At 44.8% G+C, this 18,055-nt stretch overlaps 1 protein-coding gene across 5 annotated transcripts; it reads left to right on the top strand.

The window, feature by feature from the left end:
* Positions 1–828: 828 nt before the first annotated feature.
* Positions 829–17,610, top strand: NIT2 (nitrilase family member 2). 5 transcript variants are annotated; one of them, XM_027587255.2, is made up of 10 exons: positions 829–907; positions 4,382–4,500; positions 5,115–5,235; positions 6,839–6,927; positions 10,026–10,119; positions 10,630–10,704; positions 11,826–11,904; positions 13,332–13,430; positions 15,496–15,551; positions 15,919–17,610. In XM_027587255.2, the coding sequence occupies exons 1-10, from the start codon at positions 880–882 to the stop codon at positions 16,008–16,010; spliced, it is 852 nt and encodes a 283-aa protein (XP_027443056.1). In that variant the 5' UTR covers positions 829–879; the 3' UTR covers positions 16,011–17,610. The 5 variants fall into 5 exon arrangements, 4 of the variants coding, with proteins under 4 accessions (XP_027443056.1, XP_027443055.1, XP_027443057.1 ...); XM_027587256.2 differs by lacking the exon at positions 829–907 and adding an exon at positions 1,416–1,711 and having other exon boundaries at positions 13,332–13,419; XM_027587253.2 differs by lacking the exon at positions 829–907 and adding an exon at positions 1,423–1,711.
* The last annotated feature ends 445 nt before the right edge of the window (positions 17,611–18,055 follow it).

The following is an 18,055-nucleotide window of genomic DNA, read 5'->3' as shown; positions in this document are numbered from 1 at the left end:
GGCGTGTGGGGGGAGTGTCTTTTTTATAATAGTCACCTGTGACCAACAAAGAATAACCAGACCCTAACAAAGAAGCCATTAAAAATGTTAATCGCTAGTCCTTACTCAAGCCAAGACATCACAAGAATGGTAAGGCCACAAGCTGCCTGGTCAGTTCTAAATAAAATACTGTCAGTGGAGGCCCTCGTTGGCAACCCTGTCGGGACCCCTCTCACTCCTAAAAGCTTTTTTCCCGTGTCCTTGCTTAATAAACTTCTATCGCTTTACTCACTTGTCCGCGAGATTCATGCATTCTCCGACTGCGTGAGACAAAGAGAAACCTAGCTTTCCCGCTTCAAGTGGACTGAACTTTTGAGGATCCTGTGTTTGAACTGTTTCTCTTTTCCCCTCCCCCATGACGCAGGAGCCTTGCGGTCAGAGCCCACTAAAGTCTTGAGTGATTAAACCAACCTAGGTAATTCCATCCCCGTCCCAGCGACTTGCTCAAGTAGCCCAAGGCAATCAGCAAATACGGTATTATTCCCGGCCAGAGGTGATCTAACCAGCAAGGGGTTCAGTCCTTTTGTCGAGAATCGGAGAGGCCGATTGTTAAACACTACCCCAATTTAGGTCGCCCACCTTGGTCCCTTTGCCTTTTGAGGCATTCCTTTTTCTGGATTGTGTTGTTATTCGTCGTTTCTCCTTGGTTCATCCTAGTGCAAACAGCGAGTACTAACAGGTGTTTGGAAGAGAGCAGGAAAGACTACACGCTCTGGGCGGAGCCGGGAGGCGGGGCGTGGGCGGAACCTAGGCCCCGCCCCCTCCTGCGCGCGGCTCTGCCCCGCCCCGGGCCGTGTCGCCGCGCTCAGTCCAGAGACCTCTGCTGGGGCCGCACCGCTGATGGTGCTACCTGGGAGAGCAATGGCCAGTAAGTAGCGCGGCGGCCCGAACTCAGGCATAGGACAGGGAGGCCTAGGTTGCGGAGCCGGCGGCGGGTCTCCCCGGCTCAGCCCCTCGCCTCCGCTTCGTGTCCCCGCCGCGCCCCAGGCCTTCCCCGGCCCGGCGTTCGCGGACTGGGGCCTCGGGCGTCTTGGCTGCGAAGGTGGGCAGGGCGGGCCTGCGCACTCCGGGGGGATTCCAGGCTTCCGGGAGGGCAGACGCGGCCGCGGGAGCGCGGGGCCTCCCGGCCAGAAAGGCCCGCGCCTTGCTCCTTGCTGGGCTCCTGCGTCCCACCCGGTGCTTCTTGGTGCATTCGGCCCCTCCCCCCCGCGCAAGTTCACCTGCGCCGGAAGAGGAGGGTAGACGGATGATCACTTAAAATCCAAGTTCCGCACCCCCTTTTCCCTGCCCCAACTCGAAGACTGCACTTTCAGTAAAGCCTTTCAGTGATTTTGATACTTCTGCTAGTGTGGGAACCTCTGCCTTGTGGGATTCTTGGAGGCTCTTAGGTTTTGCATTAGAAAGCGCTACTATCCAGTGGGGTCGCTTTCACTCTCTTCACAGATTGATTTTTGGACTTGGGTTTTGCAGAGGCATTAACCCTAATTATTTGTGGTTGGAACCCGGTCACGTGAAAATGAAGCATCTGTTTTCTTTCAGTTGGACTCTATGGTCAGAGGACTGGTTAACTTGCCTCATGTTGCACCCCCCCACCCCCCACCCCCCACCCCCAGTGGGGAATGCTCTCTTCTGGACAAGACAGACTTTCTGCATCTGGACATTGAGCTTTCAGGTTAGGTATTACATGTTCCTTACACATCCCTGTCCTGATTGGCCCCAGGGGCACGTTTCTAGCTATCTCTGACCCCAGGCCTCTGCCAGATTCTTTTACAGGAGGCTTTGGAGTGCTCTGGACTCATAGTCTGGAGACCTGGATTGTTACAGTTTTGCCTCAGCCCATGTCAACAAGTCATTTAATCTCTCAAAACCTCAGGTTCCTCACCTGTAAAATGGGCATAAACTGCCCCTGCTGAGTCATGGGAGGCTCCCATGAGATGGTAAGGTTTGTGGAAGTGCTGTTTTTCATCTTAACCTGACAGAGCGCAGTGCAAGTCAGTGGCAGTGCAAGTCAGTGGCAGAAGCAATGTTCAGGATCGGGGTATGGAAGTCCTTGTACACCCCTCCCTCTGCGTGTGGCCGGTATCTTTGAAGACGCAGGACATGACAGAGGCTGGTGGACTTGAGAGCTGTGGTTCCTGGTGGGGTTGAGGGAGGTGTCTGATTTCTGTGAGGAACGTTTTCAACTTACATGACCTCCCTCCCCCCCCCCAACCCAAAAACAAACAAATGAAGTTCCCATCCTGCTTTACAGTTCTAGATTTTGGCTCGGATTTGCCACTGACAAATTTGTTCACTGATCCTGTGCATCTTCCCCCCTGCAACCCCCTTGTTTCCTCATCTACCAAATGGTGTTAAGGACGCCTCACAGATGCTCATGTGCTTAAAGGGCCTGGCACATTCCTTATGCTTTTTCCCAAGTTGGTCCCTTCACTTAGATATTTTTTATCCTTTTTTTTTCCTTTGGTCAGTCTTCCGTTTTTAGATTATGGTAAGTATTAGAGCAGCCAGGGACCTTAAAAGTGATTGTATTTTCATTTTACAGCCGAGGCGATGAAGTGACTAGTATTGTTTTCGGCATCAAGAAACCCCTCACTGGTGGCCTTTCCCTGCCTCAGCCCCTCAGAGGACGGGGTGATTTGCAGAATGTCAGGCAGTTACAGCCTGGATCAGGACAGCTACCTTTCTGGGTAGGATGAGGGAGAGGGGAAATGGTCAGCAGAGCCGTGGTGAATTGCATCTTTTAATCCCTCAGAAGCAGAGACAAAGCCCAGCTTCTGACAGAGTTACAGTGGTGACTTTCAGTGGGTCTGCAGGATGGTCTGGTGACCCCTAAAGGTATCTGTTTGTTCCCAAGTAATCCCAGCTTTGGTTTTTCCTGTTTCCGTTTACTTCATTTTCACTCCGATTCTGAAACTACTCAAAAAGCAGCTTCAGGGTTAAGTTGAGCTCTTCTCACTATATTTAGGACAAACCAAGGGATGGAACATCTGAGTTTTCCTACTTTTAGGGTTACCACTTAGCCAGACAGGCCTTCACAGGTAAGGGTCTGTCAGTGTTGCTTCTTCTGGGGCCATTTGCACCACTGTAGGCGACACCCAGGGGGAGAATTCTCTAATGGTTTTCAGGTTCTAGAGCTTTTCAGATTTCTAGAGCAGAGGTGGGGCAGGGAAGCCCGGGAAGGCCGTTACTGATAATTCCTGAAGTTTTGCAGAGCTTCATGGGTCATCACGTGCTTTGGATCCTTTAATGTCCCCTTCCATCACACCATGAGCGAAAACTGCATCGGTTAGGGTCCAGATAGGACACAGAAACCACACCAGTCACTTGGACAGGGAAAATTTTGTATGAAGAATGATTATCCAGTAGGTGATTACTCTAAGAGCTACCAGAGAACTCTAAAGAATATAGGAGAAGCACATGTGGGGTGTAGCTATTACCCCAAGGAGGGAATAAGCCTGGAAGAGCCCTGACCTCCTTGGCTGACAACATTTCTTGTTGGCCACATAGTCGGTGGGACTCAGTCTCTGATGAAAACGTGGAGCCCCTTACCCAGGTAGCAGGGAGAAGACTGCTAGTCTTTCCTTCTACAGTCTCTCTCTCAACCACTCGTGGTGTTTTTTATTTGCTACTTACTGTTGTGCTCTTTGGGGCACAGGAATATTCATGGAGTGAGTGCAAAATCTCACAGGTGCCCAGGGGCCCTGCCCCGGGATAAGCACCGGTGCAGCTCATCGGCTGCCAAACCGCCCCCCCACCCCTGCGAGCAGCTGGGCCTGGGACACCAGGTCCCAGCTGGTGGTGGTGGGGGGAGCAGAGACAGGCGTCTCCCCTTCCCATGGGCCCGCTGCCCCACTTCACGGCGAGTGGCTGATTTCCGAGGGATTTCACCTGTACTGAGATGTGCTTAATACCCAGATCAGGGGTAGGTTGAGTCCCAAGATCAAACAGTAAGGGATAATTGCATGTTCAAACTCAGTCTCCTTTCAAGCCGTGTTCTCATTAGTATGTAAGACGCTGGCCCTGCCTACCCCACTGAGGCTCTCGTGCCGGTGGGAGCGTGACCCGGGGTGGCGTTCTCTTCCAGGGTTTCTCAGCCTCGGCATCAGTCACATCTCGGGTTGGATAATTCTTTATTGTGAAGGACTGTCCTATGGCCTCTGGCCTCTGGTATGCTGAGCAACGTCCCTGACTTCTGCCTGTTAGATGCTAGTAGCACCCCAATAGTTGTGACCATTAAAATGTCTCTGTTGTCACGTGTCCCTGGGGGTCAGAATTGCCCTCCGGTTGAGAATTGCTCTGATTCAGCAGTCAGATCTTCTGACAGTTTTCTCTTCATCCTCAGCTTTCCGCTTGGCCCTCATCCAGCTTCAGGTTTCTTCCATCAAATCAGACAACCTCACTCGAGCCTGCGGCCTCATCCGGGAGGCAGCAACACAAGGAGCCAAAATCGTTTCTCTGCCAGTAAGTGGAGGCAGAGAGGGTCACCTCTTAGAACTCTTGACCGAGTAGAATACTGCCTGCATCTAGGGGTCCAGCATATTTTGGGGAATGAGAGATTTCTCAGGATCAGCATGATAGTGCTGGAAGGGAGCTTAGAAACCGCTCATTTTATAGATAGGAAACATCTTCTGTGGCTTTTGAAGCTTCTGTATTTTTTTCAAGCACAGGCTTATTGCTTTTCATAGTTAAAGATGTAATTTTGAGCCCGTGGATTCATTCTAACACCCACAGTCCTGTGATTAAGACGAGGTGTAGCAGGGCCTGGGTGCCCAAGGGTGGGAGCTCATAGTTCGCTTGCAGACAGTGAGGAAGGGGCTGATCTGCCAGGTTGACAAGGGTCTGAGAGAGCACACATGCTGTGTGTCGCCTCGCCCCACCTGAGCCAGCCCAGGTGTTCTGCTTAGGGCCACAGGCTCTCTAGCTCAGGGATACTGTTGTTTTTCTTACCGGCTGTGTTTTAGCCCTTCGAGAGCGGAGCTTACGAGAGGCAGCTGTGCCTTCTTGAAGCGGAACTTTAAAATGGGTTGGATATTTTCGTGGTTTTTTTCCCTTTTTCTCTGCCAACATTATTCTAGGAATGCTTCAATTCTCCATATGGCACGAAATATTTTCCTGAATATGCTGAGAAAATTCCTGGTGAATCCACACAGAAGCTTTCTGAAGTAGCAAAGGAGTGCGGTATATATCTCATTGGAGGTAACGTCCTACCCTCAAGGTGTAGTGGCCTAAATATTAAAAACATCTGAATAATTTCTGTTACATTTAAACCATGGAATACAAACCATGTAAATTAGGCATTGAAAAGAATGTGTTGAGGGCACCTGGGTGGCACCTTCTGATTAGGTCATGATCTCGGGGTCCAGGGATCGAGCCCCTGCATCGGGCTCTCTGCTCAGTGGGAGCCTGATTCTCCCTCTCCCTCTGTGCTCACTCACTCACCGTCTCTCAAATAAATAAATAAAAAAATCTTTAAACAACAAAAAAAGAATGAGGTGGATGTTATGTAATAATGTGGAAAAATGTTCAAGACACACTGTTACATGGAAGAAGCAAGTACAATATGACATGAACAGGTATTCCCATTCAGATTAATCCCTCACACAAAAGGTTATGTATTTTTTTATGTCTTTATATATGTAGCACATGGTAAATATTGTATAAGGACACACCAAACTGATTTTCCCTGGAGAAGCAATGGGAATACAGAGGCAGGTGGAAATGTGGAAAGAAAAACTGCATTGGATTGTCTTTCATTATACTAATACAACATTAAGAAATTTGTTTTTTCACAAAGAGGCCATATACATCAAGGTAGCTTTATAAATGTGGTTTTGAAATGTGATTTTTGAAATGCATTTAAAATTTTTTTAAATTATTTTTTTAAAAAAATTTATTTGAGAGCGAGGGAGAGTGAGCGTACAAGGGCAGAGGGAGAAGCAGACTCTCTGCTGAGCAGGGAGCCCATTGCGGGGCTTGATCCCGGGACTCCGGGATCATCACCTGAGCCGAAGGCAGACGCTTAACTGACTGAGCCACCCAGGTGCCCCTTGAAATGCATTTTAAAATGCTCTATTTGCTTAAAGAAAAAATACAGTAAAACTGTTTAATATAGCAAAATTATTCTGTTATATTGAGAATTAGAAATGAATGAGAGGTGAAGAAAAGACCAAGCAAGAAAAGAGAGAAATGCAGGAACTACATTCAGTGATGTCAGGACTGGTTTACATTCCTATCTTGAGGCCTTTTTGGATACAGTTATGTTGCAGGTCCTGGTGAATTTAAGTTGAGCAACAGTGAATCCTCCATGTTGCTCTAGTGTTATAGATTAAGTGTAGCTCAAGATCAAAGCCGAATTCAGAAACGGTTTGGTTATTTTTGAGACCTGTCTTTGGCATCTGACTTAATTATATTTTATCTCTACTCTGAAGTTTATCTCTGAAAGATCATCCTCAAGAAGACAAAAAAAACCCATTAATAACCCTTAGAAGATAGTATACCTTATTCCTGGACCCAAGTGACAGTTTATCAAGTGTTTGTCCAGTGATCATAAAAGAATGCTTTAGGGTGCCTGGGTGGCTCAGTCATTGAGCGTCTGCCTTCGGCTCAGGTCATGATCCCAGGGGCCTGGGATCGAGTCCCGCATTGGGCTCCCTGCTCCTTGGGAGCCTGCCTCTCCCTCTGCCTCTCTCTCTCTCTCTGTCTCTCATGAATAAATAAAATCTTTAAAAAAAAAAAAAAATAAAAGAATGCTTTATTCAGAATATTTGCTTTGCCTGTGTGTTTCTCCTCTCAATGAAAGGTTCCATTCCTGAAGAGGATGCTGGGAAATTATATAATACCTGTGCCGTATTTGGTCCTGATGGCACTTTACTGGTAAAGTACAGAAAGGTAAGCAAGGAATGTCGCAAGTCTCATTACCTCTTGAGAATTTGCTGTAATGTTCCCTAGTCTCCTCATCATATTGTACACACATGGGGCATTAGATGAATTGGTACAGTCAACTTGTCAAATCTTGGCTGTTGACATTTTGATATAAATTTTAGACTTAGCCTGTCAATTTCAGGAAAGGAAAAAATCTATGGGAATTTTGATTAGAATTGCATTGAATATAGAGAGATCACTTTGGGGAGAGTTGACATCTTTGCTGTAGTAAATGCATACACATTGAGAATTGTTAAATATTCCTGGTAAATCAATCTTTTGGCATTGTGAAATCCATTTTTTTTTTTTCTCATAATACTCTTTGTCTTGAAGTTTATTTTATCTCTGATATTGCTATGGCCACTCTAGGCTTCTAATACTTAGTGTTGTATAATACATCTTTTTCTAATTCCTTATTTTCAACCTGTATGTGTCTTTATATTTAAAATGATTCTCCTATAGATAGCCTGCAGTTGGGTCTTGTTATTGTCTTCATTCTGACAACCTCTGCCTTTTAACTGGAGTGCTTACTCCACTTACATTTAATGTAATTATTGGTATGATTGGATTTAGGCATTAGACATTTTACTGTTTTTTTTCCTTTGTTCCTCTTTCTTGCATTCTTTTGGCTTAGTTGAGTATTTTTTAGAATTCCATTTTAATTTTTCTATTGGCTTTTAGCTGTATACATCTTTGCTTTTGTTTAAGTGTTGCTCTAGGGATTACAACATGCACCCTATCTTTTTGCAGTCTCCTTAGAATTAATATTATACTGCTTCATATGAAATTTAAGAACTTCCCAATTGTATCATTTCCTTCCCCCCCATTTTCTGTTATAGTTGACGTACATGTTTCATCTACATATATTATAAATCCCACAAAACACTAAGTTTTTAAGTAATTATGTGTATTTTAAAGAAATAAAGATAAAAATATTTTGTTTACTGAAATGTTTACCTTTTTGGTACTTTTCTTTCTAAAGCATAGTTCTCTCTGGTATCTTTGCCTTCCAACAGAAAGACCTTTAGAATTTTTCTAGTGAGGATGTGCCAGATAGGAATTCTCTTAGTTTTTGTTTATGAATATATCTTTATTTTGTCTTCATTCTTGAAAGATACTTTTGCTGGAATAGAATTCTGGGTTGACCGTTTTGTCTCCTAGAAATTTGAGCGATGTTTTTCAGGTATCTTCTAGCCTCTTTTAAAATTTTTTCTGATAAAAAGTCAGTGGTGATTTGTATTGTTCTTTATGTAATTTATATTTTTTTCTGTCTGCCTTCAAAATTTTTTTCATAATCCTTAGTGTTCAGTGTTTTGACTCTGATGTGCCTGCCTAGATACGGTTTTCTTTATATTTGTCCTGCTTTGTGCTTCTTTAATCTGTAAATTTAACTCTTTCATTATATTGGGGGCATTATTTTGTTAAATATCTTTCTGTTCCAATCTCTTTTTATTGGACTTCAATTTTGATACTGTTCCACCAAACCAGGTCACCAAGACTCTGGTTTTTTGTTTTTCCCACCTTTTTTCTCTCTCTTCTTCAGTCTTCTTCAGTGTGGACACTTCACATTGATCTGTTTTTAAGTTCACAGAATCTTTTTTCTGTAAGCCCCAGTCTCCTGTATGCCAATCCAGTGAAATCTTTTAATATTTCACATAAACTTTTATTTTTCTACTGGTATTTCTTATATGTCCATTCATTGAGAGTGTATTTTTCTTTAGACCTTTGAGCTTAGTTTCAGTAGCTCCTTTGTGGTAATTAATCACATCTGGTCTAGCTGGGGTCTCCTTCATTGATTGCCTTCTCTTTAAAGTTGGGTAACATTGAGATGTTTATACAGCGTTCAAGAACCTGTCTTTCTACTAAAGTTGGGTAACATTTTCTTGTTTCTTTGTCTAGTAATTTTGAATTACATATTGGATATATTTTTGAGATTCTAGCTTCTATTACTCTGAAAAATGTTGTATTTTTTTTGTTTTAGTAAGTAGTTAACTTGGTTGTACTCAAACACCATACCCTTTTCCTTTGGGAGTGGGCAGCAACTTCAGCTGCTCTGTTCTAAGTTGTTTAGCTTTAGCTGGGCTGCCTGGGGTCCACCCTACATCTTTAATTCAGTACTTAGCAAGAGATTTGGACAGATATTTAGATGTAGAATTTAGGGCTCTTCCTCTTGGGCTTCCTCCTTTTCAGGATTTCTCCCTCACTTTTCCAGCTGCTGTGAAACTCTGTCCTCTGGTTCCTTGGGCCAATATGGTTGTGATTTTCACTACCACTCCTAGCAACAACTGGGATCTTACTTGCAACTAAAAGGTGTAAACAGGAAACTCACCTTGTCTTATTCCTGATCTCAGTATGAAAAAGCTTTTAATATTTCACCATTAAGTATGATGTTCCTTCCTTTTTTTTTCTTTTTTCAGATTATCAAATTAAGGGAGTTCCCTTCCTAGAAGAGTTTTTTTCTTTTGTTTTTAAAATAAGAATGTATGGAGTTTACCACATGCTCACCATGCACCTCTTAAGATGATCATATGACTTTTCTCCTTTATTTTGTTAGTGTGGTAAATTACGTTGATTGATTTCCTTGAATAAATCCAATTTGCTTCTGTTTGCTTTCCTTGAATAAATCCAATTTCGAAGTGATGTGTTACTCTTTTTATATATTGCTGCATTTAGTTTGGAAAATTTTACCTATTTTTAATTGCTCTCCCGCTCTCCACCTCTCCTGCCAGTTTGTCAGTTTATGAGTCTGTGAAGACTTCATTTAGCATTTATACTGAATAAAAGAATAACATGTTAATTGCTTCCCAAAAGAAACCTAGACAGTGAACTTGCACACCACCTAGGAAAGAAGTGTCATAAAGCCTACAGCATGATTTTCCCGTTTTGCATATTAGAACTCATTTTGATAAGATGTCAGCTTGTGGGGTGGGTTGTGGGCAGGTGGGGGTTGCTGTTTGTGTAGTTGATCTCAGAGCATCCCCGTTTCTGGCCATGGAAAGATGTTGGCTGTGATTGCCATGACCCTGCTGGAGAAGAGGTAACCAAATTCATTGCTTGTGGTGCAGCTCCATCTGTTTGACATTGATGTTCCTGGGAAAATTACATTTCAAGAATCTAAAACGCTGAGTCCTGGTGATAGTTTCTCCACATTTGATACTCGTAAGTACCAGACACGTTCACCTGTTTTAGTAGTATCAGTAGAAGAGGATCAGGTGTTCCCTTTTTTTTTTTAACTCGTATGTCCCTCCCCTACTTCTTTACATACCCTGACTGCAACACCAGAAGTGAGACAGGCGAATGGTCAGAGATCTAGAAAGGGCGGGCTGAACAGAGAACAAAGGGTTTGACCTGATTTTGCTCTACCGTTTGGTCACAGCATGCTATTAGCATGATTGCTTCCAGAGTTTACCTCTTAGGTTGTGATTGAACACCTCCCACACAGATAATAAGCATTCAGTTAGTTGAATTTCTCATTTCTAATCTGAGATAAATGATGTCTTTATGAGGGAAAATCCAAGCAGGAATAAGCTTATACATTTTCTCCAGCCACGGCCCCGGGTTAATGTATTGCCATCAGTGTTTTGAGATCTTACAATGGAGGCTTTACTCTGCTGCACCGTGTTGCAAGAGGTTAACTTTTCATTTGTGCATTTTCTGTTTGGAAAACAGCTTACTGCAGAGTGGGCCTGGGCATCTGCTATGACCTGCGCTTTGCGGAGCTCGCCCAGATCTACGCCCAGAGAGGTGAGACGGCACCACGACTCTGGTGTAGGTGCTTAGAGATTTGATTCTGGCTTGGTCTTTGTGTGTCGAGGGAGCCCTTAGGCAGAAAAACTGGAGAAGGGGTCTTAATCTCTCCACCCCCATCTGATTCCTCAGACTTTTGCTGTATATGGACAATATGGTTTTTCAGAGATTGTATTTCAACACACCATGCAGCTAAGGCAGGGAAGGCAGGAACCGTGCTCCTAAATCTGCTCTATTCTTTGAGCCCTTCTTGCTACCATGTTTGGAAAGAGTCACATGGAGCCCACTAGAAATAAGGATGTGGTCTAGGGTGTCTGTCATGGATTTCACACTCAATAGTCCTAGATATTGGTTACAGTAGAAATATAGTCTGTGACCTTTTGGTCCAGAGAAGAAATACCCTACTGGCCTGGAAGAACACTGAGCCAAGTCAGAAGATCCGGGTTCTGCTTCCAGCTCTCCTCCTTAATTGACGTGATACTTCGAGTAAATTATTTAATTTTTAGAGCTCTGTGGATCTCAGGTTTTTCATAGGCATGGTGTGTGGAGATTAAGGAGGGAGAACTTAGCTCTCCGTATGGTACTCAACAAATGTGAGCATCCCTGCTAGACTGTCCAAACTACTCTGATCCGGACTTGACTTTTCCCTTAAAGTGGAGTGGGTGCAAACATTTTGATGGCCTGCTCAGCAAAAAAGGTGGACGTGCGTGGGCTCTGGGTTGGCAGACCCTGTTGAGCTCTCTCAGTAAGCATTACAGCACCTACTCTGCCCCCCATTTCACTTAAAAGCATTAACGAATGTGGTCCTTGGCCGTGTGGAGCTGACCGTATGGTGCTGAGAGAAATTTGAATGATTTTTTTTTTTTTTTTAAGTGAAGTCACATACCCTGGTTTTGGTCATCAATACCACTGTATTTGTATGTGTGTGTAGCGTGTGTGTGTCTCTAAAGGAATTCAGAGCCGTAACTTAGTACTCCTGACAGTGTCCGGCTTGGCTGACATCTTTTCATGCTTGGGGAAGTTCGAGTTTGGTCCCCACTGGGTAGAGAACAGAATGGGGAGCTAGTGTGGTGGGGTGTTAACCTGGGCCCACTCTTCTCTGGCCTTTCTCTCCCAAGGCTGTCAGCTGTTGGTATATCCTGGAGCTTTTAATATGACCACTGGACCAGCCCACTGGGAGTTGCTTCAACGAGGCCGGTAAGAAAGCACCTCAGGCATACCTTCAGGTGTCTCAGTGTTGCTTTGTGAAAAGATTTCCAGTTTGGTGGAAGTACCAGCGTTCCTGACTCAGAATGCTGCCCCTGACCCAGCCTGCTTTGCCATCCAGATGCAGTCGGAAGAGAAGAATCAGCCCGTTGACTGTGCTCTGCAGATTGGGGTGCTTATCCCCCCCATCCTTTACACCATTCTGCTCTTCCTGGAATACTCTGCCAAGACACTTGTTATAAGGTCTTGGTTTTCTAATCTATAGTCCGAGGCATTGCACAGTGTCTTTGGCACGTCACAGTAGCTGTGTCCTGAGTCCCCTAGGGTTGGGGAGTGAGCAGTGAAGGGCAGCTAGCAGAGGTGGATGTAACATGGAAGGGAGGAAGAGTGTGACTGTGTGTGTCTGTGTAAAGTGTGCTGAAAACCATGAAATGGTGGTCAGAAATGCCAGTTTTCTTCATTACGGTTCTGTTACTTGAGGTATAATAAAAGAGCAGGACACCAATTTTAAGTCTGTAGGTCACTGAATTTTCTACCCGCGTATTCACCTGGGACCAAGGTCAACACAGAACACCTGCAGACCTCTAGAATGCTCCCTTCTGTTCCTCCATCAACCCTGCCCTTGTTTGCCCAGATGTAGCCGCTATTCTCACCTCTAAAAATGATGGTGATTTTTATCAGAGGAGGCAGCAGAGGTGTTTGGCTGATTGCTTGGTGGAAGATGGGGTAGGGGCATCTGATACCATGTATATTAATGAATGCAGTCTTGAAGAAAGCAGAAAAGCTTGAGAAACATTGGAATGGCCTGGCGTGGATCCGCTGATTGAGCCCAGAGAGCTCCCGGGTGAGGTGGCTTGAGGTACGCAGGCTGCCACCTGAAATTCTTATCTAATTTGAGCTGATGGGACTTCGGCCACTGGGGGCATGGAAGTCCCATGCGGCCCTGCAAGGCGTATGGCCCCAGCGAGGCTGGTCCATTCTCTCTGGCCACCTTGACTTGCTCTTTTGTAGGTTAACAGGTTGGCTCCAGCCAGGGTGTCAGCTGTGGCGGGACTGACATTTTGGACTAGGTCGTTCTTTGTTGTGGGGCTGTCCTGCGCACGGTGGGATGTTCACAGCACCCTGGTCTCCATCTACTAGGTGCCAGTAGCAACCTACTATCACCAAAGTCAAAAAGTCAAAGTCATTGTCTTTGGACATTGGCAAATGTCCCCACTGGGCGAAATCACCCCCAGCTGAGAACTGGTTTACGCATTAAGATACTTTTTGAAGAGAGGGTTTCATGGCTTTGGGTATTTCCTTCCACGTCAGAGCCAGCCTACCCAGTCCTAGTTTTTAAAAGAAGGATCCGTACATTTGGAATAGAAAAATGTTGCCCATCTATAATGTATGAATTCTCTCTTTTTTGTTGACAACAGGGCTGTTGACAATCAGGTGTATGTGGCCACAGCATCTCCTGCCCGGGATGATCAAGCCTCATATGTTGCCTGGGGACACAGCACTATTGTGAGTCCTTGGTGAGTTGGCTAAGCAGGGACAGGCTCCCCGGGAGCTTGAGAGAGACGGCACTTGGGTGGGTGGGTTTTCTGATTCCCCACCAGCCCTGCCGCTCCCTCGAATCCCCATATCCTCACATGCCTGCCAGGTCTGCGCCTCGTCTGCGGGAGACCCTTCCACTTGAAAACCATGTGAGGAAGAAGTGGCCCTGCTGTCCTGACTGAGTATTTGGCCTTAGCCCTCTTCTGAGTTTCTGCGTGTCTCTTTTGTCAGTTGGACTTGGATCACATGGGGGAAACAAGGCAACACTGATGATTTTAGTAAAAAGGGCTCCCAGACTCTTGGCTTTTGGTTAAAATTTAAGCTGGGTGACTGGTTCTAGAACAGGAATTAGTTACAGGGTGAGGATTTTGCTCCCTGCCTAATGAATAGAGGATGGGGGAGGATGAGTTCAGTTAAGGGGAACTCTGCCCTTGACCTCTGTGACAGGGACAAGCCTTGTCCTAGTGAAGCGGCACCAAAGCCCCCCAGCGCGCAGTCACTCGTTAACCGTATGCAGCTCGTGGGCTGTAGCCGCGGGGGGTTTCGTAGCACTTCCGCACACGCGGTCTCCGTGTGAACTCAGAGACTTTTCCCAAATTGGGCTCCGTTTATAGATGGCAGAATTAAGTTCGTGGGACAAAGTGGCTAGGGCCGGTGTTTAGATTCAGGACTTTTGACTTCAGAACTTGGGGTTATTCCATACCACTTCTCACATATTTGTATGATTACACACACACTGATGTGTATTTCTATAATTGCAGGGTAAATAGACCAGTAACAAGGCTGAGAAGGGTTATTGATCACTGTGGGTCCCTGAAGTTCTTTATTTTTATAGGACCCAAAGATTAAAGTATGTGATAGGAGAAGGCCTTGGAAGATATGACCAGGGAGCCTCGTGCACATTAGGATTTGGGAGGCATTGGCAGGCTGGAAGGATGAACTGGCTTGAAGATTTTCTCCAACTTGGTTCAAGTTCCTCTGTCCAGATGTTGGTGATAGGCTTCCTGGCCTCTTGGGCGGCTCTGCTCCCTGCTGGTTCTCCTGATGAACCTTGTTACTGGTCAAGCTGCTTCTGAGACGAAGTAGTTGTACATGATTTATCTTTGTTCCTTTTCAAAATTCTGTCTGTAGGATTTGGGGGGCCTTCTGGCTTATATTGACATCAGGATGGGTGCCTGGGGTTACCCCAGAGAGAGATCTTTGAATGCCGGGGCAAATGGGGAGGAAATAGAAAAGAATAAAAATAATTCGGTTAAATGGCATTAATGATGATGTTTGTAGCTCATTGGTGCCAGAAATTTGTGGCCATCTGGGAAATGGAACCATTTACTTTGTCAGATTCTTTGTTGGGTCAGATTATTTTGTGTTTTGGAGAAATTTCATTTCGATAGATGTCTTTGAAGTCCTGCTTTGGGCCAAGAAACTCAGGACTGGAAGGTTTTCCAGGTCAGCCTTTCCCCAGATTTAGGCAGGAGGAGTGTTGCTCTTTCTAAGCTTGGAGTTCCTCTCCCGTTGGGGTGTGGTTTCCCCACCACTTCTTTCCTTCAAAAAACTAAAACCCGATAACAAGATACTAGGGGCCACAAGCATGAGACCAGAGACCCAGGCAGCGCTGGGCTCTGTTCAGGCCCAGCCTCCCTGTCCCCAGCCTTGGAAGGTGCAAAGAACCAGCCCACCCTCCCGAAAGGGTCTTACTGCCACAGTCACGAAGTGACAGGATGGAGCTTCCCGATCTTTACAGGGAGCTCTGTTCCTGGAGGTTTATAATCGTGGAATAACCACCATTTCCTAGCAGTTGGCAGTTTACGAAACCTACTGCATAATCTGCTCAGTCCTCACAGAGCTCTTATTTCCACTTTATAGGTTAGGGAACGAGATGGCAGATGACTCGCCACAAGGCCACACAGCTACTTAAATTGTGGAGCAGGAATGTATGCCCCTCCCTTCCTGTCTTCAGTCTCCTGATTCCTTCCCCTGGGGCCCTGAGGTGGGAGGAGGGCAGGGATGTTAGTACCCACTCCCTCCCTCTGGAATCTCTTTCAGGGGGGATGTCCTTGCTGAAGCCGGCACCGAGGAGACGGTCCTGTGTTCAGACATAGGTAAGGTTAGCCACATAGGTAAGGTTGGCCGTCGGCACAGCTTAGGTCCGTGGTGTCCCCATCGGTCTGGGGTGATCCCGTAGCTCTGAAGCTGCTGTCCCCTGGAAGGGCTCCCTTGGGCCCCCTTCTCCTTTATCCTTAGTTCTCTGGCCAAGCCCCGGGGGGCTGTTGCTCAGCTTAAGTTTTCTTGGTTTGGTTTGAAATGCCCCCAGGGATGGTGCCAGGCCACCTGGGACTCCGGACAAGGCTGATATTACTGAGTTACTTGCTGAGATTCTGGTGGGTTTTATACTGTTTGCAGAAGAAATCCTCATTGGTTAGTGAGGAGTTAATGTCTTAGTAATGGTACACTTTCCTGTTTTTGCAGACCTGAAGAAGTTGGCTGAAATACGCCAGCAAATCCCCATTTTTAGCCAGAAGCGATCAGACCTCTATGCAGTGGAGGCGAAAAAGCCCTAAGGTTTATGTTTCTAACATGTTACAAACAGGAGGATATGTTCCTGCAACGTAATCCATTCCCTGCTGAATTCTTTAAAGAGATTTTTTTTTTTTTTTTTAATTTCAGCCTTTTTCCCCTTCCTGGGAACTTTCTAATGAGATGATGGAGCATCAGCACATGGTATTTTTCACACCATATTAAATAGTTAAAAAGGACTCAGGCTGGCATTGAGAGCAGAAGGAAGAGGGGATGACTATATACCTTCCATGCTAAGTTGCCTCATAGTAGTTGGTAAAAGTATCAGACCTTGGTATCTAGGTTGATTCACCTGCTACAAATACATTTGTGTCACACACACCTCTCATCTCATTGCTGGAGTTGGAATCCATTATGTAGAAAACTTGGTCTGGTGTTACGCTTTTTTGGAGCAGGATGTTAAAGTTACATTTTTAGTCTGTGAGCAGCTACGGGAAGCAAGGTGATGGACCCTTGGTGTTTGCTAGAGGAGATGGCAGCCCCAGTCCTTCCTAGCAGCCTGGAGGTTCTTCAGATTCAAGAAGGAGCTAATGAATCAAGCCCAGACCCTCCTGGTCTTAGGGGAAAGGCTGTGTCAACAGTGAGTCCTTTGGGAGAATGACTGGTGGCATTTGGTCAAGGCAACCAAAGATGAGTCTCTGCAAAAGATTTTCTTGATAGGATGAGTGTCTGAAAATCTTTTTCTTTTTGTTTTTCTCCCTAGTAACACTTTCTAGCTTGATAAAGGTAAATTTTTAGCCTAGTGGTTTTCAGAATCCTTTTGCACCATTAAAAATTAAGAATTCCAATGAACTTTATTTTTATGTATATGTTGGGCTGGTAAAACGTTTAACAACCAGCTGTCCCCAAAACCCTGATTTTGCAGTAGCATTTGCCAGTTTCCATGGTGTAAATACTTTCACTGTGGCCAAGGTTCAGACTGTCAGTATGACACCTCTAAACAGAGTTGGAAATAAATGCAGTTAGCACTTGTGAGCTGGTGCAGTCCTGCTCTAGCACACCACTGTTTACATATATATTTACCATCCTGGAAAATAAAACAAAATTTTAAAACAAAAGAATGCATGAGCACACATTTTATTAGCTATAAGAGTGATGACATCATCATGTCATTTAACCTTTGGAAACCATCATTGTATACTCAGAGGAATACAAGAGTGAAAAAGGTAAATGACATTTTAAAATTAAGTATACAATTTGGTAAAATTGGACACATGTATACTTCCATGAAACCACTCTAATCAAGATAATGAACAACCCTCACCTCCCGCCTCCCTGCAATTTTCTTGTGTTCTTGTATAATCCCCTCTAGCTACTCTTCTCATCCCCAGGCAGTCACTGATCAGCTTTGTCACTGTAGATAAGTTTGAATTTTCTGTAATTACCTAAAAGTGGAATCGTACTTAATGTGTATACTTTTTTGTCTTCTTTCACTCATCATGATTATTTGGGGAGACATACCTGTGTGTGTCACTCATTTATTTTTTATTGCTGAGTGGTAGTCCATTATATGGATATACCATAATTTGATAGACATTTGAGTTTCCAGTTTTTGGCTATTAGAAATAAAGCTGCTAAAAACATTTTGTACAAGTTGTTCGTTTTTCTTGAGTAACTATCTAGGAGTGGAATGGCGGGGTCCTAGGTGTATTTCACTGCCAAACTGTTCTCCAAAGTGACTGTACCATTTTACTTCATCACCATCAGTCTGTCAGTGTCCCAGCTGCTCCACGTCCTCACCGATATTTGGTATGATGACTGTTTAAGTTTAGCCATTTTAATGTGTGTGTAAGGTTATTTCACTGTGGTTTTTTTACTTGTATTTCCCTAATGACTAATAATGCTGAGCATCTTTTCATGTGCTTTGCTATCTGAGTATCCCTTTTGGTGAAATGTCTGTTCATATCTTTTCCCCATATTTTTGTTGGGTTGTTTATCCTCCTGTTGATTAGTAAGAGTTCTTTCTATACTCAAGATAAAAATCCTCTGTCAGTTATTATGTTTTGCAAATATATTCTCCAAGTCTGAG

This window comes from Zalophus californianus, chromosome 1 (assembly GCF_009762305.2).
Source record: "Zalophus californianus isolate mZalCal1 chromosome 1, mZalCal1.pri.v2, whole genome shotgun sequence".
Lineage (NCBI taxonomy): Eukaryota > Metazoa > Chordata > Mammalia > Carnivora > Otariidae > Zalophus > Zalophus californianus.
The sequence above is the reverse complement of the archived record's forward strand: the minus strand, read 5'-3'. Positions and strand labels throughout refer to the sequence as shown.

Bases quoted from the DNA above. Each gene is read 5' to 3' on its own strand.
- NIT2 (XM_027587253.2), top strand. From the start codon at position 1,588: ATGGTCAGAGGACTGGTTAACTTGCCTCATGTTGCACCCCCCCACCCC. The intron at 5,236-6,838 runs GTAACGTCCTAC...TCTCAATGAAAG, and splicing joins CGGTATATATCTCATTGGAG to GTTCCATTCCTGAAGAGGAT. The intron at 15,552-15,918 runs GTAAGGTTAGCC...CTGTTTTTGCAG, and splicing joins GGTCCTGTGTTCAGACATAG to ACCTGAAGAAGTTGGCTGAA.